The sequence below is a fragment of the Pseudochaenichthys georgianus genome, chromosome 4 (genome assembly GCF_902827115.2).
Source record: "Pseudochaenichthys georgianus chromosome 4, fPseGeo1.2, whole genome shotgun sequence".
NCBI lineage: Eukaryota > Metazoa > Chordata > Actinopteri > Perciformes > Channichthyidae > Pseudochaenichthys > Pseudochaenichthys georgianus.
In genome coordinates this window covers 4,624,830-4,645,045 of record NC_047506.1, presented here as the reverse complement: position 1 = coordinate 4,645,045, position 20,216 = coordinate 4,624,830, and the positions used below count along the sequence as shown (strand labels likewise).

At 41.0% G+C, this 20,216-nt stretch overlaps 1 protein-coding gene across 2 annotated transcripts in view; it reads left to right on the top strand.

Annotated features, from left to right (window-relative positions):
* Nucleotides 1–20,216, top strand: part of cpamd8 (C3 and PZP like alpha-2-macroglobulin domain containing 8) — a 57,727-nt gene that overhangs the window by 4,059 nt on the left and 33,452 nt on the right. For both annotated transcript variants that reach the window (XM_034080936.2, XM_034080937.2), the window contains exons 4-25: nucleotides 432–597; nucleotides 913–965; nucleotides 1,780–1,797; nucleotides 2,375–2,429; nucleotides 2,679–2,792; nucleotides 3,080–3,164; nucleotides 3,673–3,781; nucleotides 4,041–4,268; nucleotides 5,507–5,677; nucleotides 5,770–5,898; nucleotides 6,357–6,555; nucleotides 7,161–7,339; nucleotides 9,152–9,301; nucleotides 9,607–9,768; nucleotides 10,172–10,314; nucleotides 11,416–11,478; nucleotides 13,934–14,165; nucleotides 15,896–16,049; nucleotides 17,683–17,813; nucleotides 17,978–18,029; nucleotides 18,231–18,529; nucleotides 20,069–20,137. In XM_034080936.2, the coding sequence (XP_033936827.1) occupies nucleotides 432–597; nucleotides 913–965; nucleotides 1,780–1,797; nucleotides 2,375–2,429; nucleotides 2,679–2,792; nucleotides 3,080–3,164; nucleotides 3,673–3,781; nucleotides 4,041–4,268; nucleotides 5,507–5,677; nucleotides 5,770–5,898; nucleotides 6,357–6,555; nucleotides 7,161–7,339; nucleotides 9,152–9,301; nucleotides 9,607–9,768; nucleotides 10,172–10,314; nucleotides 11,416–11,478; nucleotides 13,934–14,165; nucleotides 15,896–16,049; nucleotides 17,683–17,813; nucleotides 17,978–18,029; nucleotides 18,231–18,529; nucleotides 20,069–20,137 (2,961 nt within the window). The remainder of the gene's footprint in view (nucleotides 1–431; nucleotides 598–912; nucleotides 966–1,779; nucleotides 1,798–2,374; nucleotides 2,430–2,678; nucleotides 2,793–3,079; nucleotides 3,165–3,672; nucleotides 3,782–4,040; nucleotides 4,269–5,506; nucleotides 5,678–5,769; nucleotides 5,899–6,356; nucleotides 6,556–7,160; nucleotides 7,340–9,151; nucleotides 9,302–9,606; nucleotides 9,769–10,171; nucleotides 10,315–11,415; nucleotides 11,479–13,933; nucleotides 14,166–15,895; nucleotides 16,050–17,682; nucleotides 17,814–17,977; nucleotides 18,030–18,230; nucleotides 18,530–20,068; nucleotides 20,138–20,216) is intronic.

The window sequence follows — 20,216 nt, the reverse complement described above, 5'->3', positions numbered from 1 at the left end:
ATATAGAAAGAAGACATCTAAGAAAATAGTACAACATTAAATCAATACAAGAGTTGAAAAATATCCTGAAAATAATAGACGTATGAAAAGATAAATACATGAACAACAAAAAAAATATTAATAATAAGAAATACAAAAAAGGGAGGGGGGTGCGAATTAAGGTGAATTGTGTGCAGCAGCTTAGAGTAAACATTTCAATCCTTCCCCTGTTGACCTAATTCACTTTAGATAAATCCAGCTCTGATCTCTGTGTGTGTGTGTGTGTGTGTGTGTGTGTGTGTGTGTGTGTGTGTGTGTGTGTGTGTGTGTGTGTGTGTGTGTGTGTGTGTGTGTGTGTGTGTGTGTGTGTGTGTGTGTGTGTGTGTGTGTGTGTGTGTGTGTGTGTGTGTGTGTGTGTGTGTGTGTGTGTGTTTCTGTGTTTCTGCCACCAGGTTCCCTCTGGGCTGAGAGGCCAGGCCCATCTGAAGGTGTGGGGGAACCGTCACCTGACGGAGGGAGGCTACATCTTCCACAACTACACCACCGTCACCGTGGAGAGCAAGGGCACAGCTGTCTTCATCCAGACCGACAAGCCCGTCTACAAACCCACACATAAAGGTTCCCTCATGCTGCACCTGCTACTTAATCACCTAATCACTGCAAAGAAATGCAGAAAGACGAGGTTTTGCCATAAAATCTAACTTTCGGTTAATTAAAATCAGCTTAAAGATGGCGTCATGTTGAAACTGAAGTACAAAGATGGAAATACGTACTTTGATCCTGATGTATTGCGTGTTTGGATTACGATATAGTGATGGACACATATTGACATCATACAAACAGAAAATAGTTCATATGCATGAATGCTTTTAAGTTAAAAATATGCAAACCTTCTATATTTTACAACAATGTGTTTTTTTCCCCTGCCTTTAGTGTTCATCAATGTCTACACAGTCACCCCCGACCTGAGGCCAGTGAATGACAAGGTAATTCAAAATGAACGTCACGTTAAAGCAAATACGAAAGCTGACATCACTATGTAACACTCCCGCTTGTGCTGGCTAGCTTTCGACACATTGTACGTGATGGCTAAGGGGCGGGATATCTCTAAGCGGTTGACCAATCACAACAGAGCCGGGCCAGCTAACCAATCGGAGCAGACTGGGCTCTGGTTTCAGACAGAGGGTGAAAGGAGGTGCTGCAGCACAGGCAGTAGGAGAAGAATAAAGAGCTTTTTGAACATTAAAGCATTTAAAAATGTCACAATCGAGGCACAAAATACAAATATGAACCTGAAAATGGGCATAATAGGGCCCCTTTAATTAATATGATAATGGATAAATATGTATGGCAACAAATATCCTAATCTATCTTTACATTATACAACTGATACATCCATTTTTTTACCATGTCACTTTTGGCAATAGAGCCCAAACATGCTTTTCAATTCTGATTGCTGGAGTTAGGAGGGGAAACCTGGCCTGCCATGAGTTCAGAGAAATGTACAGTTACCTGTTTTCATGAGTGGAGCGAGAGTCATTTCTGTTGGAATGTGAGAAATGGCTCCAAATATACTGTGCAGCCAGACGCTTTATTGATGTTTGCAGCTATAAAGGTCCGCTGCTGGTACGGGGCAATCCTCACTTTCACAGATGGATGATTGTTGGATAAGGAGTGAGCGGGGGGGGCATCGGGGGAGGGTGCGTCTCGGGAGGAGGTTTAGGATCCTCTCCAGGATTTACAGTTTGTCTCTGTTTCATAACGTCTTGTCTTTTTCTCTCCTCGTTTCTTTTTTTGCAGATCGAGGCGTATGTCTTGGTGAGTGGAGGCTGGCGGGACCACCCAGGGGACGGTGGCAATTTAAGTTCCCAGCCTGTGCTGAGATTACAGAGCAGGAGTCAGAGCAGCTCACCTAGATAACAGGGTGCTCTTTGGAACAGTGCGAGGATAAACAACATGAAAGGAAGCGCCTCTTCTCTCTGTTCTTGGTTTTGTCTTTATCTCACACACACACACACACACACACACACACACACACACACACACACACACACACACACACACACACACACACACACACACACACACACACACACACACACACACACACACACACACACACACACGCTGGCCTTACTTACTTATTGTCTCTCTTTCCCGATCTGGATTTTTTTGTAGGGCAAATTCATGATTTATGGCTAGTGCCAAGAACATAGATGTTTATTTTTAACAGCTCTTACCTGCAGCTTATGCATCCACTGAGGAACAGTTGTAGCAGTATTTTTGAAAGGTCTTGGGGTCAAGTCCAGTTCAAAGACTCATGTAGTTCCATGCTTTTTAATGTGAAATGAGTCATCTCAACGCTGGTTTTCATAACTCTTATTTGTTTTGTTAGGATCCAAGAGGATCCAGGATGGTCCAGTGGAAAAGTCTGAAGTCTGTCTGCTGTGGTGAGCCACATCTTCTATAATTTATTTACACCATCATTATCCCAAGGTCAGAGATTCAAATGTCATTGCAGTGGTTATACGGCTAATGTGTTTACTGAAGGAATACATTTTGGACATGCACTTGAATGTTCATTGCATAAAAAAGACAGAGAAAACTCTTGGCATATCAGAAGGGTCTACTGTGGTACGTTTTTGGTTTTTCCAGCATTCAGGCATTGAAGGAGTTAACTGCATTTCTCTGTCTCACAGGCGTTGTGAACATGAGCTTCCCTCTGTCGGACCAGCCTGTGTTTGGAGAGTGGTTTATCTTTGTGGAGGTGCAGGGCCACACCTATAACAAGTCCTTTGAAGTGCAGAAATACGGTGAGACCCTGCATGCAGCACGGAGCAAAACAGTCAGTAGCTTCAAGAGTAGAGTAAAAATAAAATGTAGGTATTTCTTGTGTTTTTATTTCATATTCATATTTTTGTGTAGTTCATAAAACTTCAAAAGCTCCATTATTCTGATGCACATTTTTAAAAACAAGAAGACACGGTACAATCAGTGTTGTTATTTGGTGAAGAAAGCCACAAGCACGAGACATAATAATTCAAAACACACCAAAAAGTAAAATATGTTGGTGTATTAATATTCTGTGCTTCTCTCACAGTGATGCCCAAGTTTGAGTTGATGATCGATCCTCCAAACTACATCCGTGATCTGAGCTCCTGTGAGCAGGCGACTGTCAGAGCCAAGTAAGTCACACATACATTAATTAAAGTTATCCAATATACAGTATCTAACTAGGGCTGGGGAATATGGCCAAAATCTTCCATCACAATATAGGGTAAATTACTAAATAAATAGGCTATCATTGTAAAGCCTATATTTGTATAATCCTTTGTGAATAAAAACACAAGACCAAATTTACACTGACATTTTACTGTAAAAACACCTGGAATTTTCACATGATATTCCCTGAAAGAAATTCACAATTACATTTTCTGTAAAGTTATAAATTGAGACCATGAATCATGATATCTCAAAAGATGTTTTGATTACGATACGATTCCAAAGTAAGAAGATAAATTATCGCATTGCTTTATCGCCTAGCCCTACATCAAACAAAATGGCCTCTCTTTGTTTTTGAGAGGGATTTCATTTCATGATGATTTTAAATTGTTCTTTGATTCAACGACTTTGACCAATGAGCTGCCTTGTAGATGTAAAGCTCTTACATGGTCTGGGTTTGATGTCGTTCAGGTATACGTTTGGGAAACCAGTGACAGGGAAGTTGACAGTGAACATGACGGTGAACGGAGTGGGATACTACCGGCATGAGATGGGCCATCCTGTGATCAAAAACATGGAGGTCAGTTCATTTATTCCCTTTTCAACAGCTATCCTATTACTCTGTGTGGATGCTGCTGTTATGAAGTTCATAACACATCCAAGGCTGGTGTTGAAATAAGATTGTTGATTGTGTCTGAATTGTTAGTTGGAGCTGAACATGGTTAATACTATTATTATCATAGAGAAAATTCTACATAAGTATAATTATTATGGGCGAGTCGTAGCCCAGCCACTAGAATTATGTTCCACACATTCACAACTCCTCTTCCTCTCCGTAGATCAAAGGCTCTGCTAACTTCAGCCTGTGTGTGAAAGACATGATGCCCGTGGATGTGGCCGACCACTTCAGAGGAACTGTGAGCATCTGGGCGTCAGTGACCAGCGTGGATGGGAGCCGGCAAACCACATTTGACGATTCAACGCCCGTCCATAAACAGCTGATCGACATCAAATACTCCAAGGACACGCGCAAACAGTTCAAGCCTGGTCTGCCCTACAAAGGGAAGGTGAGACTGTGGACACACCACCAGGGGCGCCGTAAGGGGGTGAAAAGTTAGGACGATTCTAAGGGCCCGTGACTGACAGGGGCCCAAACTATTGTCTTCGTTTTCCCCCCCTTACTTTGGTATTCGTGGTCAAATTTGACCGGTCCTGTTTTAACTGCTATTACATTAACACAAAAACCATTAATCATCACCAAATTTCATTGAACACCCTATCAAACTGTAAGTATTGTATCAGACTACTGGTATACATGAAAAACTGCAGTACATATACAAAGAACAGAGACTGAACATGTATTAATTTGCGTGTGCCAGGTGTGATCCATGTGGGGGGATTGGGCACATAAGGGGGGGGGAACACATCTAGAGTATGTGTGGGTGTTTGTGTGTGTGTTCTATCTGATCCGGATGGTTACTAATTCCTTTTCTTTATGGCGGTCATTTTTGACCGGGAACACCATGGGTGTTACAAAGTTGACTAAATCATTCAAAATTCAATGATCAAGTGGTGATCAGCAATGTTATATGTTCAAATGTCTACTGTGAAGGATATCATAAAGCCTTAATGCAACCGAATGTAAAACAAAAAAGTTATGATAAGACAAGAGGAGGGTTAAGTAACCAAGGTGATATCTTTTCATGGGGCCCAAAACCCCTGGCGGCGCCCCTGCACAGCACTACTGTGCAAAGGGTAACATAGGTAAACATTGAAATTACAATTAAAAGACAATCATTTAAAAAAGTAACATGTAAATAAACCAAAAAAAAGCAACAAAATATGTTAAAGAAAGCCAGAGTAAACGATAATGTTAACCTGCATGTTAAAGACAATAACAACACAAAATAAGTTAAAGATGAGAAAGTAAATGCAACACATACAAAAGCACACAAGCAAATAGTTAAAGGTCCAAAATAAGTAAGGTTTTTACTATTAGTTTATTTTAAAAGGACAGAACACATAAATACACAAGCCATTTTTCCTTTGTAGTCCCCGAAGTTATGTTATTTATTGGAAGCCGGACTAACAAACAATTTGTAAACCCTGGTTTGAATGAACCTTAGATATATTAAGGAAGCATTTTCCATAGTTGGGAAGCATAAAAACGAAAAGCTGCTTCACCTCACTTTGGTGTCCTGGGGATGCTTTAGTGAATCAAAGTTGCTATTGCAGGTTTATTGTTACCCTGTTGTTCTCTTTGTATATATTTCTAACTTGCTATTTGTTAACTCTCTCCCTGGAGATCGAGGTAACCTACCCTGATGGGAGTCCTGCAGATGGGGTGAGGGTGCGTGTGAAGGCGGAGCTGACCCTCAAAGACAACGTGTACACCAGCGAGCTGACCTCCAAGGGCGGCCAGGCCTCCTTTGAGATCCCCTCCATCCCCACCGCGGCCCAGTACGTCTGGCTGGAGGTCAGTGGTGGTAGTTTCTAATGTTAGGCGATATAAACTGGGCAGAGTGAGAATGTCATTTAAAGCAGAACTTTTGCTTTTGTTTGGAATAGACCAAGGTGACGTCCATTGATGGTAAGACAGTGGGAGACCAGTACCTGCCCAGCTACCTGTCCATCAGCAGCTGGTACTCTCCCAGCAGGTGTCACATCCAGATCCAGAGCCCCGGAGCCCCACTCAAGGTCAGTGATGGGGTATTTTCAGACTGAATACCCTTGTGACTGTGGATTGTATTCTTCAGCATCAACGTTTTTGCTGTGCCTCATTTTGACCATTTTATGAAAAGATATATAAAACACATTTAGGTCTCCCGGACCTTTACTGCTCATGTTAAGTTTGTGATATTCAAGATTTTTTTGTTCAAGGCTTTATTGTCAAATGCACATAAGCTACAGTGTAGATATGGCAATAAAAAACGTAAGTCACAGGCTCTTCCAACAGTGCAACATGAATATATATATATATATATATATATATATAGGACATGGAACAAATAAAACATTATAATGGATATAAAGTAATAACAGGGGGTAAACCATAAAATATTAGGTCTAAACAAATCAAAATATGTATTACAGCATAATTCCACAGTGATGATCCCTTGATGATCCAGCATGTTTGCATCTTTGTGTGTTTACAGGTTGGCCAAGAAGCAGAAGTGGCTTTCAAGTCCACGTGTCCCTGTAACTTCACGCTGCACTACGAGGTGGCGTCCAGAGGGAACATCGTCCTGTCGGGACAGCAAGCCGCCAACCTGACCGCCTCGCACCGGGGGAAACGAGCCACTGTCACCTTCGACAAAAACATCCACACCACCCAGCTGCCTCCATCTTCCTCTGGTGAGATGTTTACCCAGAATACAGATATATATATTGGAAGTTAAAGGTCACCTATTATGCAAAATCCACTTGTTCATGTCTTTTCTACATCAACATGTGTTCCCTCTGTGGAAAGAGACTCTGAAAGTTTCAGGACCAAATATTCTCTCACTTTTTGTCCTGATCCATTTCTATAAAAACCTGTCTGAAAATGAGCTGATCAGATTTTGTCAAGTTTATGATGTCATAACGATTTTTTGGCTTGTGTAACCATTAGCCAATCAGCAACCAAGGTAACCCCCTCCCCCCCCACCTTATCACCTGCATCTCCTCCTAGAGCACCATTGAGTTCTTTGTAACCAGACATCTCTCAGAGGGGCGTGGGGAGGGGCTCCTTATTTTCATCTAAAGTAACAGACAGAGAATCAGCACTTTTGAAACAGGGCTGAAACAGAGGGGATTATGGGTAATGCTGCAATGCATGATCCGTCTGGTATTTCAAGGCCAAACACTTCAGAGACATGTTTGTATATATATCTAAGACCTATAATATATTGAGAAAAAACAGTATAATAGTCGACCTTTAAGACTTACTTCTTCCACTTCACTTGTCGTCCCACTTCCAGGTGCTGCAGGCTCCTCCCCCTCCCAGGCGGAGATGGACAGCTGTGTGTCGTATCTGCGTTTCCCCGTCAGCCACAGCATGGCTCCGCTCAGCCGTCTGCTGGTGTACTACGTGAGGGAGAACGGTGAAGGTGTAACAGACAGTCTGCAAATCCCCATCGAGCCCGACTTTGAAAACAAGGTTTGAATTATCCAGAAATATACGGCATATGATAAACGTTTGAATAGCCTTGCATTTTGAATTCACAGGTATTTGCATTTTTGGGTTGTTAAAAGATTGACATTTTATTACAAGGCTAATGAGCTTGTCCAATAGTCCTGTCATTACGATCAGAAATACTTTCACTCAGGCTTTGTAGCCAGAGAATCAAAATAACAACAACCTACTTCTGAGATGAAAAGGTTGCATTTTTTGCACATTTGACTTTAAAGATCAGACATAGGAACTGCACATGTCTGACCCCTTTGCATTTTTTGAAGATCTGACCCACCTTGAAAAAGTATTATTTAGGCTCATTCCATGCTTTCTCCCGCCCATTTGTTAACTACAGACTTTATTATATTATAAATAAGTGCCTATATTGTTATATGATTTACATTACATGTCACTTGTTAGATGCTTTTATCCAAAGCGACTTACATACTCAATACTGTGGGCAATCCCCACAGGAGCAATTTGGGGTGAAGTGTCTCAAGGACACAACGAGGTGGGGTTTGAACCTGTGCTCCCCCTGATCTGAACACCAACGCACTAGTCCACTACACCAAACGCCTCCCGTATATAAGTATTAATCACGACGACATGATATGAACAGAACCGACAAAATCTTCTTTTAAAAGTTTCATTCATATACCAGCAAAAGCATTTTTCTGTCAATCCCTTTTTTACTCTGTATTTACACACATTCAGGTAGGTTTGATTCGTCCAAACATTGATGTTGGATGTGAATTGTGTTGTCATAAAATAGCTTTATTATGCAATTATAAATAAAAACCTGGAAAAAGTCTGTAGAAATGTTGGAGGTGAGTGGAGGTATCCATGCAGCAGCTCTGTCCACAGTGATGTCTGTACACAAACAGCTGTGTTGCCCGGGAGAGCTCCACAGTTCCTGCCTGCATTAGGTGGAGTTAACTCCCTGAAGTATTTACAGCTCCCTGGTATGCCATTACAACACTCCGTGAGTGTGTGTTGGAGGAGGGGTTCTGAGGGCATGATGAGACGGAGCGCTGCGGGCCGCAGGCAGATGAGCGGGGTCGTGATAGCGGACGATGACAGGTTACAGAGTGGTGAAAGGAGGGCAGCGGAACCGATTAACGGAGCTAACTTGCGACTGCGCGCTGCTCAAAAATACTTTTGACGTGTGATAGGTTACAGCCGACTCTCACCGTCCCTCCCCTCCTTCAGAGCCTGTAGTTTTCCACTCTCTGGCCTTATGTTTCCCACCACATCTGACAGTTTAACACTATAGGATGGAAATGTGTCTAATGTATAGGAAACACACATTCCTGCGTAGGAACTATCACGCAGCACTGCCAACTAGCGCTGAAGCATTTAGCGAGTTGATTAATGAAAGAGATCAAGAGTAAATCAACAGCAACTTATTTCATGCCATTTATCAGAATTAAAATCTAATTCTATTGGAATCTGGATTTTAGGGGATTTTTCTTGGTCCAAGTACGTAGGATCAGTCCTTTCGTCATCCCGTCTGTCTCCCCCTGTCAATGATGCATCTCAAATAAAACTCACTCTCCCAAAAAATACCTTTTTATATAAATGTTTAGCTCCATCTTTCGAATGCAAGGATTTTATTTACAGAAAATAAAATGAATCAGCTGATTAATAAACAATTATCATAATAAGTTGCATCTCTACTGCCAGATTAGGTAGATGAGAACAACTAAAAAAAACTTGTTTTATAAATGCAGGCTAGTCCATATAAAAGCTCATTCTATTTAAAGTATTGTGCATTGAATTGTGTTGATTCGTTTGCAGGTTTCTGTTTCCCTGTCATCTAACGAGACTTTGCCCGGAGACCCTGTGACTCTGCGGGTCCGCGGAGAAAAAGGCTCCTGTGTGTGTGTGGCCACGGTGGATAAGAGCCTCTATCTGTTAAAGCCTGACTTCCAGCTCAGTCCAGACAAGGTCAGTCCAACGTTTTTAGTGATATTTAATTATGTCCACTTACAAAAAAGTTACTAGATCTTTTATAGAATCCTACATAACATTACATTTCATTTTATCTGACGTTTTGAACCAAAATTACTTCCATACACTTCAACACCATAGACATAGCTAATGAAGCAATTTGGGGTTAAGTATCTTGGTCAAGAACACTTTGACATGTTGACTTGGATGGGGGGAATCGAACCACTAATTCATCTGCTGATAGAAGTCCATCTACACCCTGAGCCACAACCTTAGTCTCTCAAAGTGTTTCCCGTGTGCAGGTGTTCAAAGAGCTGGCAGATTTTGACGTCTCGGATGCCTTCGGGATTCCCAAAGATGACGGACACTTCTGGTGGCCCGGGCTGTCGTCACGGAGACGCCGACGCTCCTCTGTGTTCCCGTGGCACTGGGACATCACCAAGGACGCACGCTTTGCTTTCTCAGTGAGAATCACTCTTAGTTATAGAGCATTTAGTGGGGCTATGGGCATAGAAAAAAAATAGAAATAATTTGTCTGTGTGTTTATTTTTATTAAGTCTTTATTGATTTTTTTTACATTTATCACATTACCAAACACAACCGAACATTACCCAACATTAGACCTATGGCAAATGACTAAATAATGCTAAAAAACTAATAAAATAAAAAGTGTGCAGTTACTAGAAATCAGTTTAAAGTACAGACCAAGAATATAATTACATTTGCAAAGTAACAAATTCAGCAAAAATACAATAAAAGCACATCCACAAACAGAGCAGAGTACAGCTTACAATTCTCCAAATAGGTTAGCCATATTCAACATATCCTTTTTGTGTGTGTTTTAATGTCTCGGTTTGTTTACCACAGGAAACTGGGCTGGTGGTGATGACAGACATGGTGAGTCTGAACCACCGGCAGAGTGGAGGCATGTACACGGACGAGGCCGTCCCCGCCTTCCAGCCACACTCCTCCACCTTAGTGGCCGCCATGCACTCTCGACCCACAGCCAGGTAAACAACCTGCCGTAGAGAAGTCAACAAGTGAAGCGCCACTATAACTGTGATGTGTGAAAAGTTTTCTTGACTGGCATCTAAAACGCTCCAGAAGTGTATACGTTTCTATCTCAAAGTTAAAAGAAATAAGTACTTGGAATAATAAAAAAGCTTTTTTTGGTTTTTTGCTTTAATTATCTGACGGACAACACAAGACAAACTGAAAGTTAAACATTTATTTTCAGTCAGAGGTTAAAACATATTTGCACACAAGCAGCATGTGTTTACATCCATGACTCCAAGAAGATACAATACGAAAAATAATAATAGAATAATACTCTCAAAATAAGACAACATTAAAAATACAAAAGACATTTAAAAAAAAAACTACATTAAAAATAGAAAATCACAAAAATACTAACAAGGAAAAATATAAATATTTCAAAAATAATTGTTAATCAAAGTTGACTAAATCTCATTGAAAATCAACAGAGAGTTAACTGTTTGATAATGTGTGTCACGAGATAATGTATTTGTTGTTAAAGTAAAGGCTATTTAATAAATGAAGCCTACGATCTTTCCCAGCTTCCTCTGTCAGGGTGGCCCCTGTATGTCTCTAACTATGAAGGGTCCCTCTATTTGAATATATTACTTTTAAAATGCCTCTGATACTTATTCCAATCTCCCTAATTGGGAAAGACAGTCAAAACAAGTTATTGAAGAAAATCTACTGTGATCTTAGTCTGGCCCACACACAGTTAATTAACATCTGCTTTTCTGAAAGAAAACTCATGTGAGAACAATAATTACTTAATGCTCCTAGAATTATATTAAAGTAATACTCATGTCAGTGTTTGTCATGCCGGGGTTGAACAAAGGTATCTCAAATGAGTGATGTCACACAAAAGACATAAACAGGACAAAATAAAAGAGTTTGTTGTTGGTCCACATTCCGTAATGGCACGAACACTTCTCTTTTTAGTGATGAACAGTAAACACATGACGTTACTTAGAGATTGTCACTGTGGAATTCACAATGATACATTTTCCCATGCTGGTGTTGTTTTATTGTGAGCAGCTGAAACCCTTTATTGATGTCAGCTTGTGTTTTGGTTGCAGAGCAGAGAAGCGAAGGCGTACATTTTTCCCAGAGACTTGGGTGTGGCACTGCCTCAACGTCAGGTATTTCAATCTTTTTTATACATATCTCAACTGTGTGTGAGTGTCTGTATGTTACATGGGACGTCTGGGACGGGTGGCGCAGTGGTCTGTGCATCTGATCATCAGATCAAGGGGGGTGCTGGGGAACTCCAGTTCGAAACCCGCTCCTGCCGCCACTGCGTCAGGCCGTTGTGTCCTTGGGCAAGACACTTCACCTGGATTTGTTCCTGTGGGTAATGTCCACAGTACATGTATAATATCAATGTGTACTTGTAAAAGCGCCTCGATGACTTTGAGGCGTGAAGATGGACGGTGTGGCGCAGTGCACTGTACAATCAGATCAAGGGGTGAAACCCGCCGCTGCTGCGTCTGTAAAGCCGTTGTGTCCTTGGGCAAGACACTTCACCTGAACTTGCTCCTGTGGGTATTGTCCACAGTGACCATTGCATGTATAAAAAATATATGTGTAATGTGTATCTGTAAAGCGCTTTGAGCACTGGAAAAGCGCTATAATAAATGCAAGGAATTATTATTATTACATGCATTTGGCAGATCAGATGCACCATCTTGTATACACTTATGTGGGATTTAGTCACAATCTGGTGGTCCGAGTGGAGAGGAGCAAAAACCTAAAAGGATGAAACGGGAACCGAAAAGAAAAGGGAGTTCCGAAGAGACAAATCTAGATACAAGACATATTGTCGTTATTATTTCTTACTTCCCTTCACACTGAGACCTGTCATAACAATAAGTCTGAAGCTGTCTTAAACAGTCAGAATTGTTTTAACCTGAAGCTATGGCTTGTACTGGACTAAACTGTTCAGACACACAAAGGGAAATTGTTTGCAGCATTTGTGCTCACTCCTGCTATTTCAGATTCAACTGAGATAAAAAAGCATGTTCGAGGGGAATTAGTTACATGGCATACATGACTATAATGGACTTAAAAACCGTTATTTATTTTAAGTCTTGTACCAAATAAAATAACCTGATCTGCATGGCTTCAGAGCATAGAAAACCAAACTCGTTAGCTAAGTGTGATTCTGTGAACATAAAGTGTTTGATAAATGTTTCTTTGTTTGTTTTAATTATGTGTCATGTTGCAAATGGAGCTGCTGTGATGCATGAAAAACGTTATACTTTACCTGATAATCAAGTTTTATCGTATCCTAATGTTTCATATCGTATTGTGTAGTATTATCGTATTGTATCGCATGGTAATGTATCATCATAACGTATCGTATGGTAATGTGTTGTATGGTAATGTATCGTATGGTAATGTATCATATGGTATCGTATCGTAATGTATCGTATCATAACGTATGGTAATGTATCGTATCGTAATGTATCGTATCATAACGTATGGTAATGTATCGTATCGTAATGTATCGTATCATAACATATGGTAATATATCGTATCGTAATGTATCGTATCATAACGTATGGTAATGTATCGTTTGGTAATGTGTCGTATCGTAATGTTTCATATCGTATTGTATAGTATTATCGTATTGTATCGCATGGTAATGTATCATAACGTATTGTATGGCAATGTGTCGTATGGTAATGTATCGTATGGTATCGTATCGTATCATAACGTATGGTAATGTCTCGTATCGTAATGTATCGTATCATAACGTATGGTAATGTATCGTATGGTAATGTGTCGTATGGTAATGTTTCATATTGTATTTCATATCGTAATGTTTCATATCGCAATGTTTCATATCATGTTTCATATCGTATCGTAATCTATCGTTTTGTATCATGTCTTATCGTTTCGTAAGTAATCGTAAGAAAAACACGAAATTAGAGGAGGAAGTTGGTAGAGAAGATTGGGAGTTGAAAACCAGCGAGTGAAGATGGGAGATTTGAGAGAGGCAAGGTCCCGTATTTCCCCCCTCTGGGTGTGAATGTGCCTCATTTAAACTGGGCGATCTTGGAACGGACTGTCACTAAACAGCTCCGTCCATTCATTTTCAGCCAATGTAAGTTAACTGCCCATAGATTTCCATATGCTTGATTCCTTTGGATGAGACTTCAGTTCTGCCTTATTTCCTGCAAACTCCAAAGCCCTGATTTCCCTTTTTAAAAGTCTATTAAAGTGGGTTTTGGGCAACTTTGATCAAAAGAAACGGCCTGCATGGAGTATTTCAACTTTTATGATATCCTGCGACCGTTTGCCAACACCAACATTACATTTGCCATTAATGAGTCAGTCCATTTCATCCAGAGAAACAGATCCGGTCAACACCTGACTATCCCCCACCACTTATCCATTTGAGCGTGTTTACTGTACTTACATTGGTGCAGGTGTTGGTGTTGACACAGGTGTTACTCACATAAAAGTGATCTGCCATCATCAAACACATCTTTGTAGTCTGCGCCTTGTTATTGCTTAATGAAAAGATGCTAAAACTATTTTCTCTCCAACTAAATTTGCCACTCAAATTGTACATGTGTAACTCACTCACAGCTCTGAGAGCGGGGAGGCCGAGCTGAGATTGGAGGTGCCGGACTCGATCACCACCTGGGTGACAGAAGCCATCGGCCTGTCGGAGGAGAAGGGGCTCGGTTTAGCAAAGAGAGCTGAGCTTCGGACCTTCAAGCCCTTCTTCGTTGACTTCACCTTGCCCTACCGTTTAATCAGAGGGGAGCAGACCAAAGTTCCCCTCACCGTCTACAACTATCTACCATCCTGTGCCGAGGTAAGATGGTGAATGAGAGGTCAGATCAACAAGGAACAAGTTACCTTTAGACGCTGCAGCATGTGTGCATTAAGGCTCATCAGCAGTTGCCTTCACACAGTACTTATCTTACATTATTTATCTCAAAAAACATACTGAAGTGGACATGGGTTCCACCTCCCAGGTCTACAGGGGTAGATATCAAAGTGCCATAATCATGTGTTAGCCCTTAACATACAAAACTGTGAGGCATTTTTCAAAAGAAGGTTTAAAAGTTGGATTTTTTCAGTATTTGCAGGTTATGACAATTCTGAAAAAGACTTTAGAAGGTATTAAAGTGCCTTAGATTTAATTGACAAAGATCTTCAAATTAATTTTATCATTTAAAATAAATGTTAGTTTTAAAATATGTTTTGGTCTTTAAGCAGGTTTTTATAGGGATAGTTAAATGTGTAAAATCTATAATAAGTAATTCTCGGTCATATTATCCCCATTGGCTTTTCACGATACTTTTATAATTTGAAAGGTTTGGTTGTGAAAGTGTTATTACATTGCTTTCTTACATGTGGTTGGCTCAACAGGTTAAAGTGTGTATTAAGATGTTATTTGTGCATTGTTTGTCAAGCTCCTCTCTGTCAAATGAAAATATATCCCTGTTCACGTCATAAGTACCAGAGAAGTCAAATTGAAAGTCTTCACCCAATTCCTGAAAGGAAAATAGGAGTTAGCATCAAAAAAGATGAAATGGGATGGCATGGGAAATGTACAAATCAAATGTGTCAGAAGGGTTAAACTGCTAAAGAAACAAGTACCAACACAATGTTATGTCACTTGAAGCAAGTGGGAAGTCTTGGCAAGTAGATGTTCACAGTTTAAATACATGCGTAGATGACATAGGCTGTCTCCTGAAGTGGGAAAGTGAAGTTAGTTGCTTCCTACAGCTCAATATTACAAACTTGTTAAAGGGCGTAACAATTTAAACCACAAAATAAATCCTCAGTTGTGAAAATGTGTTGTAGATCATGGAGGAGACACAGAGCCTCTACCAGGTGCTGGAAACCAACCTAAAAACACATGATGTGGCTCATCGGTGATGTCAAAACATTTTGATAATCAAAGCAAGGCTTGGTATGGAATGATTGTTGGTAGAGGTCTATTGGTTCTCACGGACTAAAAGATGAAGCCAAAGGAAGTGCAGGTGTTTTTTGTAATGTGAAATTATGAGATTAGCTTGGAAGTATGTTGAAGGCTCTCTTTGTAGCCCTTTAAGCTCCGTCCTGCCCTTAAATGGGTCCATCCTGTGCTCCTCTCACATGACATCATGGTGTTTGCAGATGAGCCCGTTAAATGGCCTGTGCGTGTGCTGCCCTGATGTCATGTTAGGTGAATATAAAAACCAGAGTAGCCCTTGCTTTGATGTCCGTCCCAGCAACATGTGATTCCTATATTTTCTGCTCAGTTATTTACGACTTGTGGCGTGTGGATAAAGAACAGTTAAAAGATCCCTCCGCATTACTGAGCCTCTGTGAAAGTTGGACGATGAGTGAAACTTAATCCTTCAGGGAGCTCGAGAAGCATGAGTCAGACAGCATGGAAAATCCACAATGTGATTTAAAAATTCTCCCTCGCTTTTCGAGCTTTGAGGAGCACACGCTATATGAGGGAGGGGCGTGCCGGCAGAAATGATATCACTGTAGCTGTCAGAGGAGATCCATTACCTCTGATTTGTCTCCTTTCCTCTCTTCCCACAGGTTCATGTTAAAGTCTCCGTCCCAAAAGGCATAAAGTTTATCGGCCACCCTGGAAAGCACCACCTGACCAGGAAGAAGTGTGTTGCTCCTGGAGAGGCGACACCCACATCCATTGTGCTGTCTTTCACTGAACTGGGGTCTGCAAACATCACAGGTATTAGAGCCAAGTCATTTCTTTATAGCATATTTCACAAATCACACATTTCTTTAAAGGTGCTTTACAATCTGTATAATTTAACAACCACCTAAAATGGTGGCCACAATTTTAATGGGGATTAAATGGAAGAAAGCAGGTGCCATCGCATTTCTAATGATAACTGAATTGAAAAATAAATAAACAAAAATAATAGATATGAAACCTTTTACATTTATGTGAACATATTTGAGAAATGTATGGTCTCCCGGCATGTATTTTCACTGTTAGTATAAAAGATCAAATGATCTGGTAGCAGTTTAATTACTGCAACAATTATATAGACTTTCCTTATCTTTCAATACATGAACAGAAAGGAGGCCTTTGTTCTTATCTACATTTTCATCAGTCATAAGATAATAGAACACAAAGACTTACACTTAAGACAAACCATTTGGAGAAAGACAGTTCTAAAATAGAAACTTGACACAAAACAAAACAACCTTTATCTCAAGGTCTTATTCAAAGTTTAGAAGCCAATGAAAACAATGCTGATTAGATTGTGCTGCATAATGGACATTGCATAATTGGAGCTCTTAAGTGGCGCAGCACTTGAAAGAAATATCAGTCTCAGTGTGATGCTTCACAAAAAGGCAAGCATTTGACTTAAAGAGCCGAGGGGCCGAGCTGTGTGTGATCACGTCCCCCACACACAGTTACAAACAGTTACAAACAGTCCTCTGCTCAACGCATGTGAGAACAAAGCAGGCTGGCAGTGGGGGGGCAGCCGGAGCTATGCTGTGACACTCAGTGGCATGTTGATGAGTTTGCAGGTCAATGGTGGTCAATGGGCCCCCCACGGCCCGCTCCTTGTCCACTGGCCCCTCGTGTTTCCCTCTCAGTTCACACACACAAAGAGACGCCAGTGGCACGGGGCCACATCTCCAATGTCCTCCCAGGCAGGAGAACGTGGAGTCCTCTTACAGACATGTTGGCCTGTGTATCGTATGTTGATGACCACACATGACGTAACAGATATGGCCTTGTGGTATTAGTCATGTTTGACTTCACTTCAAATTCGGCAACACTATGATATACATTTTTCCGTTAACTTCCCCAATAAAGAGCAACTTGTATTTACTTTATATAGTCCAAGCATCAATGTCTAGATTAGCAAAGGTCAAAGCAATGTCGCCATGTATGATTTTTGACTTACGAATACTTTTTTATGTTTCACAAATCCATTGAAATGTTGCAGATTTTACATACATATTGGTTTATTGAAGCAACCCATACAGAGTGAGTGTTAGACCCTTTGCATGGGAGGAGCTGAAAGATCTCTTTGGCAAAGGTCCAAACTGTTTTCTCTTAGTATTCACAAAACGCTAAGAAATACTTTGTTTTGATAATAAGAAATAATTTGACTACAACTTCAAAGAAACTTGAGGCAGACAACATTTAAAGGGACGTTCTCAGCCCCAGTGCTCCCAGGTCGACTGTTAGCATTTTAGATTGAACAAATACTACATATAGGGTGGAAAAAAGCCAAGGGGAGTCACAATAGTTTGACAATTCTAAACAACCAATGGAATGATATTGTGATGTGATATTATTGAAATAAGGAAAGTTTATTGTTTTTTTGCCGTCCCGATAGCCCGCGCCATCGCCTACAGTGAACCGAGCTGCTGTGCTGATGGAATGCAGGCCGGTAAGACGAGTAATGATGTGGAAGATAGAAGAACTCCGATTGGTCTGGATTATGTTCGCAGGACCGTCCAAGTGGAGGTAAGAGAGCACATATTTGAGATGGAGAAAACTTGCTTTATATGTTTTTAAATGATTCAATATAATGCAGAAATTGGGTTGAGATAATACGTCAAAAACCTTTATTATTACCTTAATTGTTCCCACTTTTTAACTTTCTTTGTCTTCCTTTAATCTCCTTGCAGCCAGAAGGCCTTCCCAGGGAATACACCTACAGTGTCTTCTTCTGTCCCAATGGTCAGTGTGGATGTATTTTCCTGATATTGTATAATTATTTTAACATTTTAAGAGACTAATGTAAGATCCTAGTTTGCCTGCTGTATAATCACACAAAATACATTTCTTTAATTGATATATACGCATGAATTCAATACTAGTGCACTGTTACAGCTATAATTACACAATACCTGGGTTTAAGTGCGTGAATGTCTTTCTCAGAGAGAATCCACATTTCCACACCCAACAAGTACGAGTATCAGTATGTGAAAAAGCCGGCCAAGATGAACCAGTTCCAGGTGGCAGTGAAGACCCACAACGACGCCCACTTTGCCCTCTCCGCCAGCCCCCACGACAGTGCTGAGATGCTGGAGATCGTGCTCGGGGGAAGGCAGAACACTCGCTCCTGGATCTCGCTGGGGAAGATGGGCGAGCCTCTGATCTCTGCGGCCACACCGGGACTCCTCTCCTGGGACGAGTTCCGCAGCTTCTGGATCAGCTGGAAGGGAGGCGTGGTGCAGGTGAGGAGACCAAAGAGCTGCAGTGGCATTTTGTCCTCCAATGAAACAAAAAAAATTAACTCAAAATTCAACTGCAACCGAGGTACCATGGATTGAATCTTCAATCAATACAATACAGCTTTATTTATAAAGCACTTTATAACCTCCAGACCAAAGTGCTGTACAGTCAAATAAACAAACAAAACATATATCACACAGCACAGCTCACACACCATAAAACAAGTACAAGTAAAAAACAATAGCCAATGTAAATATTACAACACAATAAATAACTCAGAACTAACAAGAACTGTAAGATAAAGTATTGTATGTCAATTATGAAGAAGTCCTTCTCCAGTACCGAGTATCAGGGGTAGGGCTGGGCCAAAATCTTCTATCAGTTGGTACATATCACAGTGTAGCATGTTTTCTTGTTATCCAATACATTAATAAATTAAGTAAGCTTATAGTAAACAGATCTTTGAGTATGTCTAGCAGTCAAGTGTTTTATCAATATATTAAGACATTATTTCAAAATGAATAAATATTTCCAGCTATACACAGAACATGTTTACACACACACACACACACACACACACACACACACACACACACACACACACACACACACACACACACACACACACACACACACACACACACACACACACACACACACACACACACACACACACACACACACACACACACACACACACACACACACACACACACACACACACACACACACACACACACACAGAGAACATGGTTACACACACACAGAGAACATGTTTACACACACACACACACACACACACACACACACACACACACACACACACACACACACACACACACACACACACACACACACACACACACACACACACACACACACACACACACACACACACACACACACACACACAGCAAAATCAGATTAGGCAAGAGTTTGTTTAAACTACACTGGGGTTTCCCGTTAGCAGAGTTCTTGGCTAAAACCTCCTGCAGCAACAAGTGCAACAGATTTGTGTTTAGATCATGCCACAAAGACACAAAGAGGAGAGAGTGAAAAGGACCCAGCAGGCCATGGGGTCTGTGTATTAGGAGGACTGGCGCCACTTCTGCTGGCATGGCTTCCTGTAAGGTCACGCTTAACGGGCCGATGTCAGTGAGGACACTCGGTGATCCATGGCACTCAGTGGCTGGCACAGCATTACCCTCGCACCATTCACCAGAGGCCGCCGTTAGAAAGCCTGCGTATTACAACCCAACGGCAGTTATTTTCCTGGGGACGATGGCATTTCAGGGTTGAGTGTGGGCCTTTCGTTTAATATGATTACGCAATGTAACTCTAGTAGAGGAAATGTGCTCTACATGGGTGTGTTTGTATGTTTGTGGTGTGTGTGGGAGGTGGGTGACCAACACTTGGCAGAAGGACATTATTAGCATGAGGGGAGTCCAAAGAAAGCAGCAGTTAGTTTTTAAAGTGGCTTCATAATGATTTCTCCTTGACTGCTATATGTTTGTTCAGCCTGTGTGCTTTTCTCTCTGCAGGTGGGCCACGGTTTACATCCATCAAATGATTCAGTGATCCTGCAGTGGGTCGGCCAATTCCACGGACAGGTTTGACTCTTTTATGGCATTTTATATCCTATTTGCATTTCATCTTTGCAGATTCCTTTTAAAAGTCATTTGTTTGTCC